Source organism: Porites lutea, chromosome 1 (assembly GCF_958299795.1).
Source record: "Porites lutea chromosome 1, jaPorLute2.1, whole genome shotgun sequence".
NCBI classification, from domain to species: Eukaryota; Metazoa; Cnidaria; class Anthozoa; order Scleractinia; family Poritidae; genus Porites; species Porites lutea.
In genome coordinates, this window is record NC_133201.1 from 8376433 (window position 1) to 8398739 (window position 22307).

General features: G+C 40.1%; 1 protein-coding gene across 1 annotated transcript; it reads right to left on the reverse strand.

Annotated features, from left to right (window-relative positions):
• Window positions 1-302: 302 nt before the first annotated feature.
• LOC140944167 (mitofusin-2-like) lies at window positions 303-22050 on the reverse strand. Its single transcript, XM_073393296.1, has 19 exons — window positions 21695-22050; window positions 20107-20349; window positions 18867-18949; window positions 16829-16867; window positions 16359-16467; window positions 15389-15496; window positions 14352-14459; window positions 13953-13998; window positions 13238-13308; window positions 12570-12691; window positions 10990-11116; window positions 9636-9740; window positions 8786-8888; window positions 7762-7825; window positions 7496-7652; window positions 5764-5964; window positions 3976-4172; window positions 2149-2283; window positions 303-1414 (listed from the first exon to the last, which is right to left on the reverse strand). Exons 1-19 carry the CDS (start codon window positions 21917-21919, stop codon window positions 1339-1341), a joined length of 2319 nt encoding a protein of 772 aa, XP_073249397.1. The 5' UTR covers window positions 21920-22050; the 3' UTR covers window positions 303-1338.
• Between the last annotated feature and the right edge of the window lie 257 nt (window positions 22051-22307).

Genomic DNA, 22307 nt, shown 5'->3' on the forward strand with positions numbered 1-22307 from the left:
GTGGCCATGTTGGTTTTTCAAACCAGTCCTCAGTCCGGTGGGAGCTGAACCTCTTTCTTATGTAAGAACCTTCTTTTGTTCCAGTAAATTTGTATAGCTTCTGGCCACGAAGGTGAAAACGCTCTGCAGTTTCGAAAACGGTGCAAAGCGGACCAACTTTACTAAACAGGTCAAAGTACCCACGCCCGGTTCATTCGACAAAAAACTTGGCAGAAAGTTCTCGGAAATGTGTACGATAGATAAGAGAACCAGTTATCGACGTTTCATTTAATCTGGCAAAGACCTTATATGTCATATTTTACAAGGTCCACTTGGGACACCCGAGCATTAAATTCCAGATGAACATGATATATACACTAGGTCGATACTAGGGTATGGCAGTTTGGAAGTGAGAGAAAGACAGAGTGCTTCAATGAAACGAGGTACATCGCTGGAGAGGTTTCTGAGATTTCATCCGTATGATAACGGTAATAACCATTACTACTAAAGAGCATGAAATGAAAATGTGCGCGCGTATACTTCGTAGCATCATTTAGTATCAAATGAGTACCCTATTTCCGAGACAAAGACCAGTGAGTGAAAGTATATACAAGGTTAATCACTGAAGAAGGCGACAGACAAGACAAAGTCTCACTTTCGCTTCATATCATATGGGTTGGCATTGTCCCTCCCCTTGGCATTACCTAAAAAGACAGTAACAGTAGAACTATTCAAACACCGTCAGTAGACTTCAGCAACTTGTGGAGCACTGAATGAATTACGGGGGAGGGAAGGGAAGGGAGACAAAGGAATGGAAGAGCAAAATATTCCCACCCCTCCCACTACATCTAATCCTGTCACCTTCCTCACTGAGACGACCAACACTCGGCGTATTCACAATTCGGAATCACAAGTAACCCAGTACAGTAGTATGTTGACTGAGTCCCCTCTGTTTATCGTCCGGGGCCATTCTGACCCGAAGAAATAGGCAATCGTTTCTAACACGATAGAAGATTGACGAGAGTTTCATCTCGCCCTAAAAGTTTTCTTTACATTCTTGAAGATCTCGGAGTTTTAAACCCCTACACGGTCAGGGACGGGCGACACTTTCATCCCAAAGTTGCCAATTCAGAACTTTGTCCAGAACGTTCGTCAATTAAAACAAGCAACCGGATTTTCCTCTGAGGACATTTTCTTTACATCAAGTTTCTTTGATGCAAAACGAATAAAAATGATTCATTTTGCCTCAATCCGAAGCTTCAATCGGCTAAAATCGTGAAGATGGTCCTTCTTCTTTCTTCACCGTAGAAATCAGATGTTTACCTTTCGAAACTGGCTTGTCCGCTTATGTGAAGAGCTTTAGATCTTGCTCTTTGCGAGACCAAACTCAGTGATAAACTGAGACAACTCGCTCTCAAACCAGCTTGCTTTGTTTCTGAGAAGAGAAGTTGAGCCTTAGTTCCAGACCAGGGATAAAATATGTTCCAGGAAACCTCCCTTCCCCCAGCCCCTCCCCTTCAGCGACAAAAAAAATATATACCACCCCTTCTGAAATATGTGTTCTAGCAACTCCACACCACTTAATTCTTCTGCTATTGACGTGCAGGTGGGTACTAATGTTGTGTATTGTATAGGTTAGGGTCCTCCCTCCCCCGGACATAACCTAAGAAAAAAATAACAACATAACTATTCAAACTCCTTTGCTAGACTTCAACAACTTGTGGAGCACTGAATAAAGCACCGGAGAGGGGAGGGAAGGGAAACAAAGGAATGGGAGACCGAAGTCTTCCCGTACCCTTTGCACGACCTTTATCCTCGTCCCTACGAGACGCGACCAACACAACTGTTAACCTACAACTGCGAAGAACTTAAGATAGAAAAACATGAAAAGAAAACAGAGAAACATTTACACAAACCACCCGGGTGGAAATTTTGTTTCATAGACATAAAACTTTTATGTTTGGCGTGGTGCGAGTACGAGCCGCTACAAAGTATACCCAAATTTGCTGAACAAAAAAAGGACTAAAACAATGCATCGCCTTAAATCACAGCCCATATTTTCGAAAACTTCCCAAACGTACCCCGGGTAAACCTGAGTACCTTTGACGGATTGAATAAATGAACAAGTTAAACAAAGCAAGCATCAGACCCCGCGCTTCCCAGCCTTACCTTAAAATCTTAGCATCGTTTTCGATCTTTTCCAGCCTTGTAATTTCTTTGTACAGATCAATGATATTTTCCTCCAATGTTTCTTTCGCTCTTTGCACAAGTGACTTCAGCTTTACAAAGGTGGAAGTCAATTCTCTGAAAAAAAATGCATCAAAATTGAAATGATCTTGGGTGCCAATGTGTCCCCTATGACTTGTGTAGCTCGTTGGCTTTGGTGCCTGACCGGGGGCTGCAAGGGCAATCATTACTCACTAGACTATCTCTAGCGTTCTCTGTCATGCAACTTTTCGCTATCTGCAGAGAGGGTTCGGGACAACTGTCTTTTAAGACAGCAGTTTTAGCTTCGTCACTTTAAGACTACTCTGAATGAGTTTTATGAGGTGATCTAACTATTTCATGTCCTGGTCGATTCATAAAATGCCAATCACTTTCCACTTCTCTTGAATAAATACGTTCAGTACTCTATTTATATACGTCATTTTACTTTTCGTCAGCTTCAGTGTGTTGCTTCGCACCAACACAACTGCCAAAACGCGGTCTGTGGTTGGTTCGTCTTGGGCATGCGCACTCATTGTCCCTAGACCCTTTCTTCCAGAAAAGAGCGTTGCGTGACAAAGTGGAAACCTTGAATACGTCGAGGACAAAGATTTAGCTTTGTCCCACTATTGGGACACGAAGGGTGTGGGGGAGGGGGGAGGGAGGGGAAGAACATGACATCTTTCTTAATAGCTTCTTATTTTCAGAAATACAGGTTCCATGCCAAGCGCGAGCATGGATGAAACAGTTTAAGGGCAGCCTCTCAAGGAGACTATTAAAAGCTGGAAACTTTCTTTTTTTAGAATTAAAATGGCACTATGACGTAAAAGACATCCGCGTTAACAAGATCAAGTAAACAGGCTTACTTAAGCATTACAAAAAAAAACCTGGAACAGAACCCAAAAATTAACAAGGTCAACAACGTCATGGATTAAGAGATAATCGTATAAACATGTTGGATGGTTGTTATTCTTGGTAACAAAAATCTTAATCCTACATTTTCAGTCTTCCTCTTTGTAACCAGAAACTTGAACAGTGTAATTTTTGTTGAATATTTTGTTGAAGTGTCGAAACGAAGTGAGTCACGTCTTTCTCCTCAGTGGATATTGTGAATTGACTACTGTAGTCATGAAGATCTCTGTTCAAAATGGCATAAACTAGCAAGCAAAGGACTAATACATACAATTGGGAAAACGTTCCGGGAGGGGGAGTGTGTGTGCGTGGGGGGGGGGGGGGGAGTCAATCAAGGGAAGTTTGGCTAGTGGTTAGCTACAGCCGAAGGCTTAAAAACTTGAACCTGTTTATGAAAGTGGACCTTGTTAATTTCGAAATTAACAGAGTTCAGGACACTTTTATCCTACGATGATGGAATAAGGGGATTTTTGCGAAAAAAAAATAGACCGCTCATCGCCAACCCGCACGCTCTTTGATTGGCGTCCGATGCAAAAAGTCACTCCGTTCGAGGTGCGCACGAGGCATGAGTCCTACATGCACAGAGACGGAGTTTGGTTTATTTCGATTTCTGGTAGCATGAAGCATCTAAGTGTACTGCTTCTTCCCCCTGGATAGGATGCTTGTCAATCACGGGAGTTCCTGCTTGTTCCAGTCTTTGCTGTTTTCAGTATACAAGTTAAACAGACGTGTATTCATTGCGAATAGGCTCAGCTATAAAATCACTGGGGTCGACTCTCTGTAAGCCGGACACCTCTCTAGGACGGACAGTCATTGTCAGACCCGAGGGTGTTTGGTTTAGAGAGAGTTATATCTCGACAAGTTCCAAAGTAAACTTACTGCTGCACTTGAATACTGCAGTTAGCACTGGTGAAGCTGACAACCAGTTGGAGTTTCTCAGTAGCATACTCGACAAACTGTCGCTTGAAAGATCTTTCTTTGGCGCTGTTGGTCCAGCGAAGTCTCTCTATCACATACACTCCACTGTAAAGACCACCACACAGGGCTATGAATTTCCATCCGACAGTCTTCCAAATCTAAACACAAGGCAAGGAAAGTTGAAAATGCCTGGCTATAATTATGTGTTGTGGTTCGATTTTGTCCATGGTTTAAAATTTATTTTCTTTTTATTCAAAAATAATTATCATACATTACCATACCCAAAACGAGAGAAAAGAAAATTTAGACCAAGGATAAAATTGAACCGCAAAATATGCTATTGGTAGGCAGGGAATTGAACTCCTACAAAGTTCTTGTGGTTCTATTTTCCCCACGTTTCCTATGAAAATAGCCGAGGGGGCATGCTCAGAGTATCCTAGGGAAACTCTCCGACCCCCGGCCTTTCTAGTAAAAACCCTGCTTAATGCTAGTTTAAAACGTTAGGCTAGTAATTAGGGCTTGCTATTACAACTTGCCCACAACTGAGCATTATTACCGAATCGGGTTCGTCGGCACGCGGTACAAAAAATCTGCAGTCTAGCACATGCGGATCATAAACGAAGGAGCAGTAAAATGAAGTGTTCAATTAAAAAATTGTTATAGCGAGGGAAGAGTGTAATAAAGGTATCTTCGTGTAATTCCGTTTTACAGTGATTAAGAACTAATGTTCTAAGAGACATTTCGACAAAAGCGACCATCAGACAACGAAGTTTTCTAAGGGTTATTTTTGGTTGGCCCTTTCAAGTTTCTTGTTTCACACACAGATTATTGTTTATTAACAATTTCTTTAGACCCGACATTGTTATTGCAGATTTTAACATAACAGCCAACCAAAACCACAGCGGACCGCGCCAGACGACCATACAACCACCGCAAACCAGGCCCACAATTGCTTCCTCTAGTTGCACATTATATCGTCATATTCCTATCTAAAACAGAGGGACGGCACCTTTAGTTGAAGGCCCCCCATCATATGAGAGGCTTGGCGATTGTGTCTTTTTGTTTTGAAAAGCTAGGACTGTTTAACGTGGGTTCCTATCTGATAGGTTGGGTCTTTGTGACGGCGGGTTTCCAAATAAGACATGCACCTTGATGCGCCATACATTAAGGGTGAATGTGAGCCATTTTGAGGTCGCTGGCGAGAGACTGGTCAGTGATGCGTCGAAGTACGCAATGACAATGTCTTGGGAAATGAATTTAGACCCATTTTCCTGTGCAACTTTATAATGACCAGAAACTTTAGAAACGAGAAGGGGCCTGGAACACCGCAATTGTTCCTGGGATCGCTACTGGGCATGCGCCAGTCAGCTTTTGGCGAACTTTTTCTCCCTGTCCCTAGGAACAGTCCCAGAAGTCTTTGCGAACGTTAACTAGAACCAGGTTCCTTCTAACAATCCCATTGTGCAACACCCACCCAGTGTCTTTTACATGACCAACTCCTTAATACAACTTTTTAAAAAAATCTCCCTTAGGTGGCTTTATTAATGGAGTGGCAAGTTCTCCGGCACAAAGAAACACCATGTTGTCGCTATGTTTGCAATCATTCCGGAACATTGTATTTAACAGACTTTCATTTGTACGCTAATATCGTGGTTTGTGAGGCCTCCTTCTTTTACCCCTAGCAAGTTCGGAAGTGTTCTGGTGTGATTACTTATTCTAGAACAGAAAAAGGACCCAAAATATTCTTACTAGTCCTCCTATGATAACCACCAACGTGCCAGTCCGTGACGTGAGCGAGGCGAGCCCCTGAATGACAGCCACGGCAACCTCATCACCCTCGGGTCGCTTTAGAACCTCACGCGATGAGCTGGCCTGAGCACTAGTGCCCGTTCTTCCTTCTGTAGACTGATAATTGGCCGTGGGAACTAAGTTCTGGACATTCCTTTGGAGCTAAAAATAGAGAGGAACAATAATTAATAAGAGTCAATTATTTTAAATTGAAGTTGACTGAGAAGAGTCTAGCCTGCGGTAAGCAGACGCCCTCAGGATCAGCCAGAGGTTGTTGAACTGTAAATCACTACAAAAACAACGAGCAGAGGACACTAAATTGGATTTATACTAATTACTGACCGACTGTGTACAGTATAAAAAAAGAACTACTCTCTTCGTTATTAACCTGTGACATCTACTTGTTGAAAGCCTTTTTTGCTTGGTCTGAATATAAAATTAACTGCTTCTTTTGTACTAATTTGAGCCTTCATTTGGACACTGTCCGCTTAACTGAGGCGATAATTTTGGCTTGTGCGCGACGCCAAGATTTGGCCTGCGTGCAAAAGCCGGTTTCCTTTTTGCTTAGCTTCAATATGCAAAGGAACGACTTCTGCTTGAAGCAAACCAAATAGTCGGTTTGCAGTATAGCGCAAGTTATACCCATATTATTGGGATGACAGGGATTCCACGAAAGTTCCAGCGAGCGGCCAAAATAGCCGTCTAGACATTTCGGAAGAACACACAGTCAGAACCCGTTAATACGGACACTGAGGGGGTCATAGAAAGTGTCCGTATTAACTGGCTGTCAGTATTAAGCGGGTTGAATTTAGAGGAAATGAGAGGGCTCTCTTTCCCCAGGGACAAAGCAAACTGTCCATCACAGTATACAGAGGAGATACAGAGGCTATATTTTTAGGATGTTTACAATAGTCGAGGTCTCTATTGTGCTCTTGACTCATAACGAAATGTAAACATCATGTTTTCTTACAGAATTTCGGGCGACTTTTGCCGACTTTATAGGAGACAATTATTGTATTGTTGCCCACCTAGAATAGCTCCGCTAATTGTGGGTAACATAGACTTAAACTATTTGATAATTGAATAAATTTTACGTTTACCACGTCGGAAATATACAACTCCACCTGTTTGTATTACGCAGGTGTCTGCAAAGCGGGGTTTAACTGGGACAGCCCTTACATTTTCTCTCAATTCAACCCGCTTAATACGGACAGTTTTTTGGCTTTGTCCCTCGGGAAAGCCCGAGAATTTTCTCCAAATTCAACCCGCTTAATACGGACACCCCGTTAATATGGACAATTTCTATGGCCCCTCACTCTCCGTATTAACAGCGTCTGACTGTATTTTTTTGTTTCTGAAATTCCTTCGGGTAGGGAGAATCGCAGGAGCATCGAGACATCCACGGCTGGAGACTGAGCTTAACCCTTTAAACCCTGAGATCAAAATTTGAATTCTCATTTGTTGCCCTATTCATTTCCTACAGAAGTGGTGGGGAGAAGTCGATAAAAAATCAAGTAAATTCATCTTCTCTGATCACGTCCGTAATTCTCATGACTACTCTGTTTTACAAAACATTGATATTACAAGGAGAAATTTGATGCTGATCAATCTTAGGGCTTAAAAGGTTCAACGAGCAATGGCAATTAAATATGCAAAGCTATTTCATATACCTGTACTGCAAAACAGTACTTACATTAGCGCCTAAGGCAATAGCGAGACCCGCATTGTGCGGGGCTAAGAACTTCCTCAAAATGGCCTGCCAGCCAAGGGAGAAATGAAACTCAATGTCTTCCTGGAAATCAATGCACAGGCTTGGTACGTCCAGTTTGTAACTTGCTTGGAAATCGAGGCTAAGTGGAATGAAAATGTGTATTAAATTCTGACATTGATAAGTTCCCACTGCCACAGTTAAAACCTGAAAATTCCTGTAACAGATATCTTTTGTGTAATTCTACTTACGCGGAAGAGGCTGGATCAAGGGCTACTTCCGCTGATTCTGGCGGAAGTAGGGCACGAAGGCGATCTGGAAGAAACGAAGTATCACTGAGAAATTTCTACCAACTTGAAGTAAAAGATAACTAAAATCTGTCAGAGGATGTGCCGATAATCCACCGAGGGATAGCCCTTGGAAATCCAGGAAACTTTCTCATGGCGCTCATTTACACAACTCGATAAAACTAAGCTACCATTGTTTAATTAGTGTTAAAAATTCCGTATACAAAACAACAAAGAAAATCCCGTTCGCGCAGGAGGAGCTCAAGATGTACACGTGTAAAACTAGCGTGATAAAACAGACGACACTTCGCGAAGTGACCAATGGTTTCTGGTAACGTCACGAAAAACAGCTGTTTTATAGCGTAATATACAATTAAATCCCAACAATTTCAACCGTCTCAACCGATTCTTGAATTGGATGAAAAAAGTTAACCAACTATAAATGTTTTTCTTTATTTCAAAGGCCCAAATTTTTCAAAAGGCGAGGGGATAACGCCAGATAAATCAGTCTCTAGCGGGATAGCCGCGCAGTTGGTTTTCCTTAAGACTTGTCTTCTTACATTTAACAATTACTCCTCGAGCCCGAATGGGCTCTGAGGTCAATAGCCCATGAGGCCGAAGGCAGAATGGGTTATTGACTCAGAGGCCATGAGGGCGAGTAAAATCCAACTAGTTGGTCAAAAATATCGAGAATAAAAAAATTTAGCTAGTTAAAGCTAGACTTTAATCCTTTTTTGCCGCCAAAAAGCCCGCGCTTTTCGCTACTAGTGGGCTATAACATATAGCCTAGTAGCAGCTCAACCAATCAGAGCGCAGCATTGATAATAGACCACTAGTTGGATTTTACTAAAATGATTTATCCGGTGGATAGCGCTATCCAGCTTTTGAAAAACTGGGACGAAAGCACCCAACTAATCAAAATGGGATACTCCCAAAAGAACAATTCTATAGTAACTATTGTGACGTGATCAGCAGAACACAAACTGACCTGCCATGTCCTTTTGCGCGTCACTGATGACTTGAGTCTGTGAACTGGAGCAGCGAGCTGTCATGTTCCTTCCCAGTCCTCTCTCTAGGTGGCCATACAACTCCTTGAAGGTAACAAAGCAAAGCCACGTGGACAACACGCACAACCTCGTTATCAAGGGAAGAGGAGAGATCATGGGAGCCAGCCTCCAACAAGCATTCACAAGCACTCACATTCAATCAAAGCAGTTAGTTGTTAAATGTAAAGGCTTAACTATCAGACTACTTTAACCGATAGAGACAACACCTTGTGGCATTAAACAGAGTGCTACTCCCATTTTTAGGCTATGGGGGTGAGGGGCTTATTTGAGATGGGGGTTATTTGAGTTAGCAAAACGGGCTGTTGAACTGCTTTTTCAAACAACTAGGAAGTAATCTAGAAGGTGGTATCAATACCCTAAAGATCTAGAACGCAGAGTGGAAAAGCTTCAGCACATGAAGTTGGAGAATACAAAAAATCTGAATTTCCAGCACGTGAAATTTGAGGCGTTACAGTCGTGATTGATTACTACAGTGTATCACTGATTTATTTGGTTGTGAATAATAGGGGCAGGGAGGCTTTAAGAGAGAGGGGGAGGGCCTTAATAACTTTCTTCCCCTGAAAATGGGGTGTAGTGTGTGGGGGTGGGGGAGGGGGAGGGCTTTAAAGAGGATTTACGGTTTTTAGTGAGAAGATTTCTTTTGGGAGGGGGAGGGTGGAAAACACATGCAATACTTCTACATGAGCGCATTCAATAGGGACAGTCTTTCAAGGTAACATAAAAATTGCTCTAAGAGGAGAACCTTGACAGTGGTTAACCCACACAACGAACCTTTTTGTAAGTTTTAAGAAAGCCAGGATGAGGGTGAAAAGGATGATCAAACTCATTCACAAGCAATCCTAATCGCCCAATCTCTTCCGTCATAGCCTCTGTTACCTACAGTTACAGCAAGAGAAATAAGTTAGTTATTTTATACTAATATATATTATATACACTGAAAGTGTATTCATACAACTGTACACGTGAGCCTTTTATTTACACACAGTAAAAGGATTAATGTGCCTCTATAAACACTTGGTTTTGCCCTGCAGCAGCTCTGTAGACTGATTTATTCACCGCCGTTTCGTCCACCAGACGTTTCGCCAACGTCCTATTCGCCAACGCTATGGCTCGTTTCACCAATGTCTTAGGACAGCTTCCTACATTATTTCGTTTGTTTTTATCGGACTTTTTGTGTAATACAAGTTCCGTTTAGAAAGCGAAACAACTTAGGAAGTTAGCGAACGGGACGTTAGCGAAACAACGAGTATGCAAAACGACCGTTCACCTACAAATCACACCTTTTTATATTCTCAGAGCAAACTGGCAAGAACATGACAGTCACCTCATTCAGAGATAGAAAGAAAGCACAGGTTGAAAGAACAGAAAAAAGGAGAAGACCAATAACGCAATTAATAATAGCGTGTTTATCGCAATTAAAACGGGAAAAAAGGAAGAATAGCTCCCCTAAAAAAACTGTTCGCTGACAGGAATAGAGATGTGACCATTTTATTTCACGACGACGAGCGATCGTTGAATTATTCAAGGTGAATTAAAACTTACATTTTCCTTATTTACCACTATCGGTAGACTTTCGGTAGACAGTCGGGCAACAGAATTTTAGGGGAGTTCTTGTTCACTATTACCTTACTGATAGAACTTGTAATTTGTCTGTTAGTTTCAGAATGTTATCTCTTAGGGGTCCGAAAGAGCTTAAACCACGCCCAGATTTCCCAGCCGTTATCCTCACGTGCGTCAAATGGGAGACCCTCCCGACAGTGCCCTCTCCTTAGCCCCAGTTATCAATAGGGAGTTGAAGCAAAGGCATTTTTTGACAAACACAAGTCAATCAGCAGTAGTTTTGACCTGATATTCGAGCAAATCGTTGCTAAAAGAGTAAAAACACTTAGCAACACTAAGTTGGTTGCGTCAAGGCAAATTTAAGGGGGGAAAGCTCCACTTCCGGGTGACGTGTAGCCTGCGAATACAGCTGCTTCACCTAGCTCCTCGCCGGCAGGGACGTTGCGAAACGTCCTTAGCGGTGAGGAGCAAGGAGAAACGGCTGTATACGCAGGCTAGGTGACGTGCGTTGCTCAAAAAACGCCTCCGCTTAAGCTTCCCAATTTAAAGTTACATTATAGTTCACCTGTCCTTCCACTTTGGTGGTGATTTCCTTGATGTGCCTCTTGGCATCGTGACTGTACATCTCTAACTGCTCCTTTATATATTCCAGGCGATCTTCTTGCTCTTTCTTGGCTTTTTCAAGTCTTGTTCTGTGCAATAAAAAGGCCATTAATTTACACCTGGTGATCTTGGGTCATATCAGGACTATAATGTGGGAGCGGATGTTGGGCAGTAAAACATCATATTTTAACTTTAACTTTAATAAGTTTTCAGTTATAAAAAAATTACAAGGAACTGTTGCATTTTAGAAACTGGGGAAAACCTCAAACAGGATTTAGCAATCCCTAACAACGAGGTCACCAAAAGTAAATAACATACTTATGAGTTTGCAAATGTAGAATTAATTGGTGGAGGTAATCATCTTCAGGCCTGTTTACATGGAGGTGGGGGACCCCAGGTAGGTGAGGTAACCCGCCTGTCCATATAATCTCTCATTGATTTTGATGTGATCACGTTTACATCATAGGTGGGGTGACCCATCACATATCACCTCACCTACCTGGGGTCCCCCACTTCCATGTAAACAGGACCTGAGAAACAATGAACTGACATACACATTGTGTTAATTACAGACAGCTATCTTTGGTTAATTAATTATTGTGCAATAAGGGACTACAAGGGAGTTCTGTAATCACAAGTCCTATGCGAACTGGGTCTTATGAAAATACAGTTGAACCGCTATCAAACAGCCACCCTTAGGGTACCTGCTAGTGGTCGCTCAATGGAGGTTGGCTACTTAATAGGGGTTTGTGATAACTCAGCATAATCATTAGCAGAAACATCACTTTATTTCGAAACAAACGAGCGACGGGAGAAGCATTACTGGCCCACAAAGGGTTGTCAGCTCCCATCTCGAACAGTATTTTCGTTGATCAAATTCTTCAAATGAAACCAAACTAAGTGTATCAAGCGTTTGATGGCCACTTAATAGAGGTGACAACAATGGGAGAACACTGGTTGGGACGGCCAAAAGGTGGCCGCGGCCGCTTAACCCTGGGATGTAGGCGTAAAGTCAGTCTACCCCCACCATGGTATGGGAGGGGTACTTGATGGAACCCCCCCTTGAGGTTTTGATTTGTTGCAGTATTTAAAAACGATTTTTTACTTTTGTTGTTGAAAAAAGTTGAGAAAACATGCATTTTCTCTCAAAAAGAGCTTGACCACCTGCTACTCTCGTAATCATAGTGACTGACCATCACTAAACTTGTCTCAAAATGCACGCAAGCAGAAGCCTAGGCTCGTGACACAAGGGATAAACAAACACTCACAGAAAACTTCAGGTGCTGAATGTTTTATCATCTAGGAAAAAAATCAGAGAAACCTTAGGGGGTGGCAACCACCTCCCTCCCCCCCCCCCCACCCCCGCCTTGTATGCCCAAGGGTTAATAGAGGTTGAATTTCCCATTTTTTTCCTACAATTATTCCTGGACTTTGGTTACCGGCCGCTTAATAGAGGGTTGCCTCTTGATAGACGCCCACTTAGTGGAGGTTCAACTGTAATTATTGCAAAAGAACAACCCTAAGAGATAAAACGTAGCTAACCTCTGCTGGAAAGCGCAACCAACAATTTGCTCCATGATCACCTTTACCGTTTGAGCAACCTTGAGTCCACTGACAGCATGAGATTCAAACTTGGTTTGGATGGCTGATTTGGAAATACACTCCTGTGAGGTAGTAGGAAATACATCTTAAGTCCTGTTTACAAGGAGTGAGGGTAGTACCCTCGCAACATAAACCAGCGCTATCGTACCCTAATGCCAGTGACTTTTCATGCATGGTTTGCAGTTTTGGTCAGTCATTCACAGATGTGTTGGCCTGTGGACAACCCTGAAGTATCTGTGCCACACTCAATCACCGCATGCAAGAAACAACCTCAGGTACCAGGGGTAGAGCTAATGTCAACGCGATTGCTGTGGTAACCCTTGAGCAAGGGTTACCCTCTCAGTGTTTTAAAGTCAAGCACTGTTGTACAATTACATGTACCTCTGGTAATACAACAATACCATTCATTGGTTCTAGGTAATGGAAAACTAGACAGCTACATATCCTTCTCAACCAGGTAAAAAAAGAAACGTTATTTTTCCTGGATCAATTGGTTCAAATTACAGACCTCTTTTGCATGATAAAAACCCTTCCGCAAAAGTATACTACGAATTTTGTCACTTGCAAATTTGTCATTTGACGATGCTGTTAAAGTTTGAACATTTTACCTCAAACTTGCGTTCAAAGTTTTCAAACTCAAGTTGTCTTGCAGGGAATCCTTCAACATGTATAGCACCTCCTACAAGTAAAACATTTTACATGTGAATCTATGGAGTCTTACAAAGACATAATGCCTTATTTACATTTTAGCAGATAATATATACAAGGATAATATTTGCTTGTTACTGTTCAAGCAGCATACATGTGCAAGTTCTAAACGAGGTATATGAAAGGGGTGGCAGAGTGCCTGAAGCTTATAAACCTGTTTTACTTCATTTCATTAAGAGCTAGCCTGGAACCAGGCTCCACATTGGGAGAAAAAGGAGAAAAAAATCATGTGGGCAAAAAAAAAAAAGAATTGGCAAGCGAAGCCAGCTGAGAGGTAGTCTGGAGAGGAGAAAGGGTGGGGTCCACCGCTTGGCTCACTTCGATCCCCAATATTTTTCCTATTTGACCCTGTTTTTCCCCTTTTCCTCTCACTGTGGAGCCTGGTCCCAGGCTAATTTAATAATAATTTAATAATTATAATAATGCTTTCAATGGCAGACATGCAAACCTAGGGCCAAGCACTCACACAAAATACTTGCAACACTGTAATATTGAACAAGGCTATCAACTTCAGGTAAGAACAATAGCTGGGCGCCCAAAACCTCTACTGGTAATCCCCTAAAATCACACTGACACACAGCTACATTTTAAGTGAATATTATTGATTTTGTGTACCTCCTTGGGGCATTCCTTGATGTTTCTGCATTCTTGTCATCAATGTCTACAACAAAAGAAAAAAATCTGTAAAATGCATCGGCCCCACTATATGTAATGCAAACAGGTAGAGCTATTGGCCAAGGACAATCAGTGACTGCCCAAAAACCTGCCCGCTAAGATCATAAAACTAACAGAGTTTTTTTCAGTTGGCTTTGAACTTCACCCATACAAACATTTTGATCTTTTGCCTATTTCCTTTTTTTTTTTTGGAAATCTCTTTTTTAGCACAGTACCCACTTTTTATCGTATTTTATGTTACTTGAAAACTGTCCTAGTAATAATTTTGCAGAGTTGTTTTCATGTCAACATTAATAACAATGGCATCTTCATCAAATTAATATTTTGTGCTACCGGTACCTCTTTGGCAGAGACAAAGAACACTCTATCCTCTGCCTGAGCCCTGTCAACACACTTCAGCTCATCAACCAAGAAACTAATGTTCCTTTCAAGATGTTGATTTTTTACCTGCATCAAAGGAAACAAAAAGGATACATGTACAATAACAAAATTACGGTAAAATTCACAAAACTTGGCAGAAAAATGGCATCATGGTGTGGTTTCAGAACATTAGGGATCTTAAGCAATGATGACGGCGACAACAACGAGAACAGCAAAAAAGCAATGGGTTTAGATTAGCAAGACAACAACTTTTCATCATTTTTGGTACTACATTTCTTTGCAGTCGTTGCCCAACTACAACATGAAAGTGCCAAAATGTACGTTTTGTCAAGGATGGGAACACGAGACAACAACTTTCTTTTTCTTTTCCTGAACTTTGATATAGTCCTTTAGAATTCTACGCCAAAAACATTTGCCAACGTTTGACGAAGTAAACAAGCTGGAATAAGTGCAACAAAGATTGAAGCAGTGCAAATTCACTTTTTAAGTGATGTTTTCGTAGCCACCGCCATCGTTGTTGCTTAAGCTTCCTACTATCAACCCCATGGGGGATCACTGAAAACTCTGAGGGGGAGGAGGGGCTTAAAGGCCAAACTGTCAAAAGGGATGTATAAACCTGAACTGAAATTTCGAGGGAGGAGAGGGAGTTCAAACCAAAAAGATCCTCAGGTGGGGAGAGATGTATGGATTTTTGTTTCTCAAACAACTTTTGCAACCTTGCAAGTTGCATCAATCTTAGTCACCATGTAGCACTGACTTGATTTGAAAAATATCACTAAGTTGGTAACCCAAGAGAATTATTGGTTCGTAAAGAAACAAAAAAATTAATCAGTTCTACTGAAATATGATTTGATTCTCTTGGCGGCAAAACCAAAAGAGTTGGTTGCCAAATAGCCACTGAAGGAGGGTTGCATTTTGAAGGAGACATAAGGGGAGACTGCTTAAAATGTTCAGTCTTATGTAAAGTTTCAATATTTATTACTAATGGTACTGACCAGTTCCATTGTGTCTGGTTCCGATGCCGATGCATCCCATCTATTGTTAAGGATAAAGATGTTTGGACGTGACAGCCGTTGATTGACTTTGTGAAAGAAATTCTTTTCCTACAAAACAATAAGCAAAAGATATGACTCTGGTTCTGTGCAGAGAGGGGCACTTGCAAAGAGTTTGACTGAAGTACATTGTAATTCTAAAATAGTTTTTAAGATGGCAATTTATGAACATCTTTCTTTAATTGCTTTGTAAACCTTGTTGTAATTCAGGAGCCCTCTCCCTCAAGTTTTTAAAGTCAATAAACTATCTATCTGTGTATCAAATGTTGTTGGGCAAAAAATTAGGTATTATTCCGCAAATAGATCCAACCATTGATACTATGGTATGTTACCGTTGAAATTTCTCTTTGGTTTCAAGACATTCTTATGCCTTTGTCTCTCATAATAATAACAGATCTGAGATCACTCAATCAATCAACCCATAATAAAATAAAATTATTGATCAATATTGTAGTGTAGGTGAAAAGTTACTTCCTGGTTGTCTAGCAAAAGGTGTATTGCAGGGATGCCACTGAGATTTCAAGTTGCCAGGTATAAAGAATTGGCAGGGAATCAAACAGCTAGGGATTTCTTTTGGTTCTATTTTTCTTCTATTTTCAAGGGAAAGTAGCCAGGGGCCACATTCATAGCAGCCAGGGGAAATCCCCGGCCCCCAGCCCTTAATGACAGCCCTATGTATCGTAACAAGAAAAAGTCGTAATGCAGTCTCGCAGCAGATGGGAGTGTTGAGGTGCCCTTTTCCCCCACCCACTTCCAAAAAGACCCACTGATTTGAAGAACACATAAAATTATAGATGTATCTACATATTCGAAGTTCTCACGATAACATCAAGTTGGGGTGGAAATACTAAGACCTATAATGACTGTGTGCATCTGACTTGTAACCTAATAAGTGTATTTTGTTCAAACTTACGGTAACCATGAGAGTGGACTCAGCATTAGCCACCAGAACAAACACATCTGCATCCAGACAGTGCTTATCAATCCACAGGTCTAGATCAGGGCTGACATCAATTCCAGGACTAAAAGGCAGGCAGAGTTCATTACTACCAGTATTTAGGGTTTTTTTAGAGCTAGAAAAACCAATTATATGTTTCTAAGTGTGGCATATAAGCTATTTCTGATTTTAAAAGATGGTGAAAGACACAGTAAATGAAGAAATGACATTAACCAGCTTCTTCTGTTAAGATAAAAAAAAAGATAAAAAAAATTAATAATGGAGATGAGACAGAACATGGTACAACATATACTAAAGAACAGAAATTATTTAAAGGTTTTTTATTTCACACAGCGAATATTAATGAGTTTGGAATTATTTACTTATTATTAAAATAATGATGAACGTTAATAAAATGTTTTTTTCCTCAGCTTTTAAATTCTCACCTGTCAACCAGCACAACATCTTCGGATAACATTTTACATCTGAAAGTTGTATTGGTAAAAAGGATAACTACATTAATAACAGACATCAGAGAGTTTTAGCTTCATGTATACGGCAAACAGCAAACATTTGATTCAGGTTAAGAATTTCTCAAGATAGAAAATGAGCAGATAAAAACTGTCCAGAACAATTCTTATAAATAAAACTGGAATGACACTACCTATTTTTGAGTCAAGTAATAAACAGTAAATGACAATTAAGGGGAAAACTTGGCCACATGGTACCAATTCACATTTGCCACTTGATGTATACGTGAAGCTAAAACTCTCTATTAATTCATCTTGGAGATGCACTGTTAAATCACTACAAATCTTCTATAAGATAACAAAATAATAATTTCTTTATATATTACAGCTGTACCAACTGACAAGTGATAAGACTGTGCTCCTGCACCATTCAATGGCAACTAGGGACTTACACTGTACTTTTTGTTTTGGGCAACAAGAAGAAATTAAACTTTAAACAAAACATTTTTTTCTTCTATGTAATTGGTGCCTACGATACACGGTACAATCCAACATGTATTTTTTGCCCACCATTTTGGGCAAAACATATACATGTTGGACCATACCCTGCTTTTAAGAAGCTGGAAGCTTATGAGCTCCTTACAATAATTATCCAAGGATAATTAAATATCCTTGGATTTGCAAAGCCTTGACTGATGAAGCAATAATCTCCAATATATTTTTTATAAAAATACATGTCTTGGTTCAAATTTCTCCACAAATTTCTCCAATTCCGAACTTAATAAATTATCCACTTGGTTTAAGGCAAACAAACTCTCCTTAAACCTAAAGAAAACAAACTTTATGTTATTTAAGCCTAGACAGAAAAGGTATCATTTTCCAATACAAGTATGCATAAACGAACAGAGAATCGAACAGGTTAAGGAAACGGTCTTCCTCGGTGTAGTCCTAGATGAACATCTGTCTTGGAAACCGCACATTTCTCAAGTAGCTCGTAAAATCTCGAAATCAATAGGTGTCATTAATAGAGCAAGATTTTTTCTACCTAAACCGTGTCTAAAAACTCTTTATTATTGTTTAGTTTACCTTATCTTCATTATTGTATTATTGTCTGGGGATCTACGTACAAAACCAATCTTCGCCGTCTTGTCTCTTTGCAAAAGCGAGTTATCAGAATTATTTCTAAATCAACTTTCGATTCTCATTCAGACCCTATTTTCAAAGAATTAGAGCTACTAAAACTTTCCGATATTAGACAGCTAGAATTAGGTAAACTTATGTTTTCTCTTAACCATTCTCTTTTGCCTTCAAAGTTCAACAATTATTTTTCTTTAAACAAACAAGTCCATAGCTATGCCACTAGACACGCGAACGATTTTCACCTTCCTTCTTGTAGAACAAACCTTCGTAAATTTTCTGTCAGTTTCCAAGGACCTACTTATTATAACACTATAGAAAATGATATTAAAGAATCTAATTCTCTCCACTTATTCAAAACGAAATTGAAAAAAAAATTATATATGAATTATTAGTTATAAATCTTGTAGTAAATTAGTTATATTTCTTCCATGTCTGATATTATTTTTATACTTATTGTTACTTGTACCATACCTAATATTTTGTCAACTCAGTCTATGTAATTAGTTAATTTATACTTACCTTCATTGTATTTTGCTTTCGATCCTGGCCTTACCGTTACTGTTAACTTTATTTTTACTCTGAGGGAGCCCAATGTCTATAAGCCTCATGGTTTCTTTTTGGGCTTCCTCGCCACTTTCATTTGCTTTTGTGTAACTGTCTTGTTTTATCGTTATTTGTATTTTGTGGTAAATCAAATAAAGTTACAAAGTTATTTTCCATTATGTCAAACTCATCATCATATATTGCCACACACACACACAAAAAAAAACGATAAAATGACAAACCAAGGAAAACATTTGGCCACAATATTATTATACCTGTAGTGTGGACTGTATGTCAAGTACAATCTATGTACACTTTATTACCAACAAACCTTGATTTTGGCCAGAACACTTGAACAAGGCTACTGTGTTCCAGTTTTTCATCACACAAGGCATGGGCCAGTTGAGATAAAGACTGTTGAGAGGCAACAACATATTCACAGTATTGAACTCTTAGACCTTCATCCTGATGGGTCTGATCTGTCTAGGCAGTTACTGATTGTTTAAACAAGCAAGTCAAATTAAAGGTAAAATTTAATTTCAGATTTATTTTGATTTAACCTACAGCTGTAGGTTGATTTTCAATTTCCTTTGTCCCTTACTGTTGAACCTCTAGAAGACAAAGAAAATTGAGAATCACCCTAGGTTGAAAAACTTTCACCTGAAATCACTTTTGACCTGTAACAAACTCTTTGCTTGGAAATGACGTTTATAAAGTAAAACATATGAACTTGAGAAGTAATTTTAGATTTCAAAAAAATTATCACAGCTTTTGACTCCAACTAATTTATTAGGAGCCCATCACTGTCTAGCAGTTTAATGTAATTCAAAAGCTTAGCTATACATTTTCCAGAGGTACACACACTTTTCTCCACATGAACCCTAACCCATCTCCTAAGACGTTTTGTCGGGGGTTACATTTCCATTTCTGTAACCCTCAGAAAGGTCATAATATTGGGGTACAGGCAAATTTATGACTAAGAACCCGGTTTTTAAGAACCTGCTAGGGTAGATTGGCCCCTCTACACAACAACCTACACAGGTTCTCACTTTCTAAAATCTTGGGCAAATAAGATAAGTCAACCTTCAGGATCCTCTTTGGGGACATAGGTGCCTTATCACTCCAACTGCAATGTATTGATGGGCAGATTTTATTTAAGGAATAACCAAAATAGCACAAAAATACTATACTACTATAATACACTGTACCAGGGCTGTTATTAAGAGCCGGGGGCTGGGGACTTCCCCCGGCTACAATGAGTGTGGCTCCCGGCTACTTTTATTGGAAAATAGAAGAAAATTAGAACCAAAAGAAACCCCCAAGAGTTCAATTCCCCGCCTACTTGTTGTATTTACCCGGCAACTCGAAATCTTAGTGACAACCCTGCTGTACTATACTTTTTCTTTCAGAAAGTAAGAATCTATCTAAGAACCTACATATTTGTGCTAATTACCATTTATGTAAGAACCCATTTAGGCTAACTTAGGAAAATGCAAGTTCTTAGTCATGCATTTTTACTGTAGTGGGTACATGTACATATATCTCCAGTGTCCCCCTCCTTCACGACATACCTTAACATTCCTCTTATCATTACTCTCAGGTGTTAAAATGTAAGCATCAGGTAAATCTGAACCATGAACACTCAAGAAACAGTTTGTAGTGTGGCCAATACCCATTGGTAATATCTTGTCTTGTAACATAGCATTCACTGCAGTACTTTTACCATTACTGGTACGGCCAAAGAACGCCACCTTCATCTGGTCTCGAGCTAACACCTCTGATATGCCTGAAACTTGAGCTAGAAAGCCTGACACCTGTTCAAGTATAAATATGACACAAATCTTAATATAAGATATTAAAATTTCCTAACTTGAATAACAGTTTATTGTTTTAAATGTCAAAGAAGTTCATCGCAAGAGCAGACTCAACTTTTGCCATTGTGAAATACAAGCATGGAATACCAGTGTAGTGCTCTACAAATTAAATTTAGGTAATAAGCCAACTCGGAGCTTGTCATTTAGTTGATTTGTTATAAGGAAGGATGAAGATGAAATTAATAATGAATGTTTTAAAATCATAACTACAGGAGAAGAATGAAACAGAAAGAAGATCATTGCAGTTTCAGATGCAACTTTTGTGCCTGCATCTTTTTAAGAATTCTTTGAACAACTGCAAAAGTTGCATCTGCAACTGGAATGATCTTCTAACACTATACCGCCTACACTGCCCCCAGCAAACAAACAAATTCTAGAAAACAGCAGATCTTTTCAAGAACCACAAGAAGCCAAGTGGTTGGGCATCCATACCATACCACAGATAGCTCCTATATTTTAACCCCCTCCCCCTTGCCTTCGGAATTTTCAAAGTGGGTCATCCACCATACCCTTGGTATTCCATAATTGTTTCCACCATGCAGCTACATATAGATACACATTTGTTTCAAGTGAATCCACCCTGAGTGTATCTATAGGTAGTTACAAGTTCCTAACAACTGAGACTCTCTTAGGAGGGGGAGGGGGGGTAAGCATGACATCCCTTAACCCTAATCTGAATTTCAAAAGCAGTCATATCGGTACTGAAGAGGAGGTCATGTTGCTGTCAGTATTATACTATTGTATTTGTGATTTTCCTCATCACTGTCACAGTTTCAATCAGTGTTATGTCGTCTGTTGCCATTTCATCTATCTTATGTCGCTGTTTCAAGGCTGTGTCACTTGTCGGAATTTAACCCTAACAGGGTCTCTCAAGTCTACAGAAGAGTAAGGGAGTAAGCTAGACAACAAGACACGAAGGCAAGTAACTAATTAGTTACTAAGCTTCCTTACTTATTCCTTTCTCGAAAGCAGCTAAAAGCCCAATTGTGGGTAATGAGGTACAAAATAGTGACAGTTGAACCTCTCTTCAATGGCCCCCCTTGGGGACAGAAGGAAGTGGCCATTCTAGAGAGGTGGCCATTGACAAGAGGTGACCGTCAGTAGAGGTTTGGACTGTATTTGCTTACTAATAATCATGAAATCTAGTGTTCCCGTGAGTGTCGATGAATTAAAAATATTTGTTCATAAATTTAATAAACTTGTGTAATTACGTAAGCTTCAAAATTAAAAGGCTTCTAGACATCGATACGCGATGGCATGATGTGTAAAAGCTTAATCCACTGACCTCGCAAGTAAACTTCTTGATCTCTTCGTTACTTTCATCAGCTATTACACAACCCGATAAAAAGTTGTTACAGTCCTCTAGGTACTTCCCAATGTCACCAAAAGTAGAGTTTATCTTTTGCTTCGCTTTTACGAAGTTGTGCAGAGGGGAAACGCCATTTACACCGTTCATCTCGCCGTCTTTCATTGACAGCGCCCGTTTGAATGGCGCTGAAGAATTCCTCATAATTACACAATGAAGGCTGACCTTCCAGGAATGGAAGTTGATGTCTTATTTAAGCGAGACGAAGGAAGATCGGAGCACATGTACGGTAATATTCGTATATTTTCACATGAAGTTCAATATACGCACATGGATTTTGCGAGTTGAAGCATATTTTTTAGGTTGAATTCGCTGACCTCATTGAACGTCCTTCAGCCAGCGCATATCGAGGACTGGGCCGAGTGGGCCAAGAGCAAATCAAAACAAAATAAACCAAACAACAAGAATAACATCAACAACAACAGACAAACAAACGCAAAATACGTCAGGATTAGCCTAACTTCTCAGGTTATAATTATTACTTGATGTGAAACGTGACAAGTCAGTCATTACAAGTAGTAGTAAATCAAAC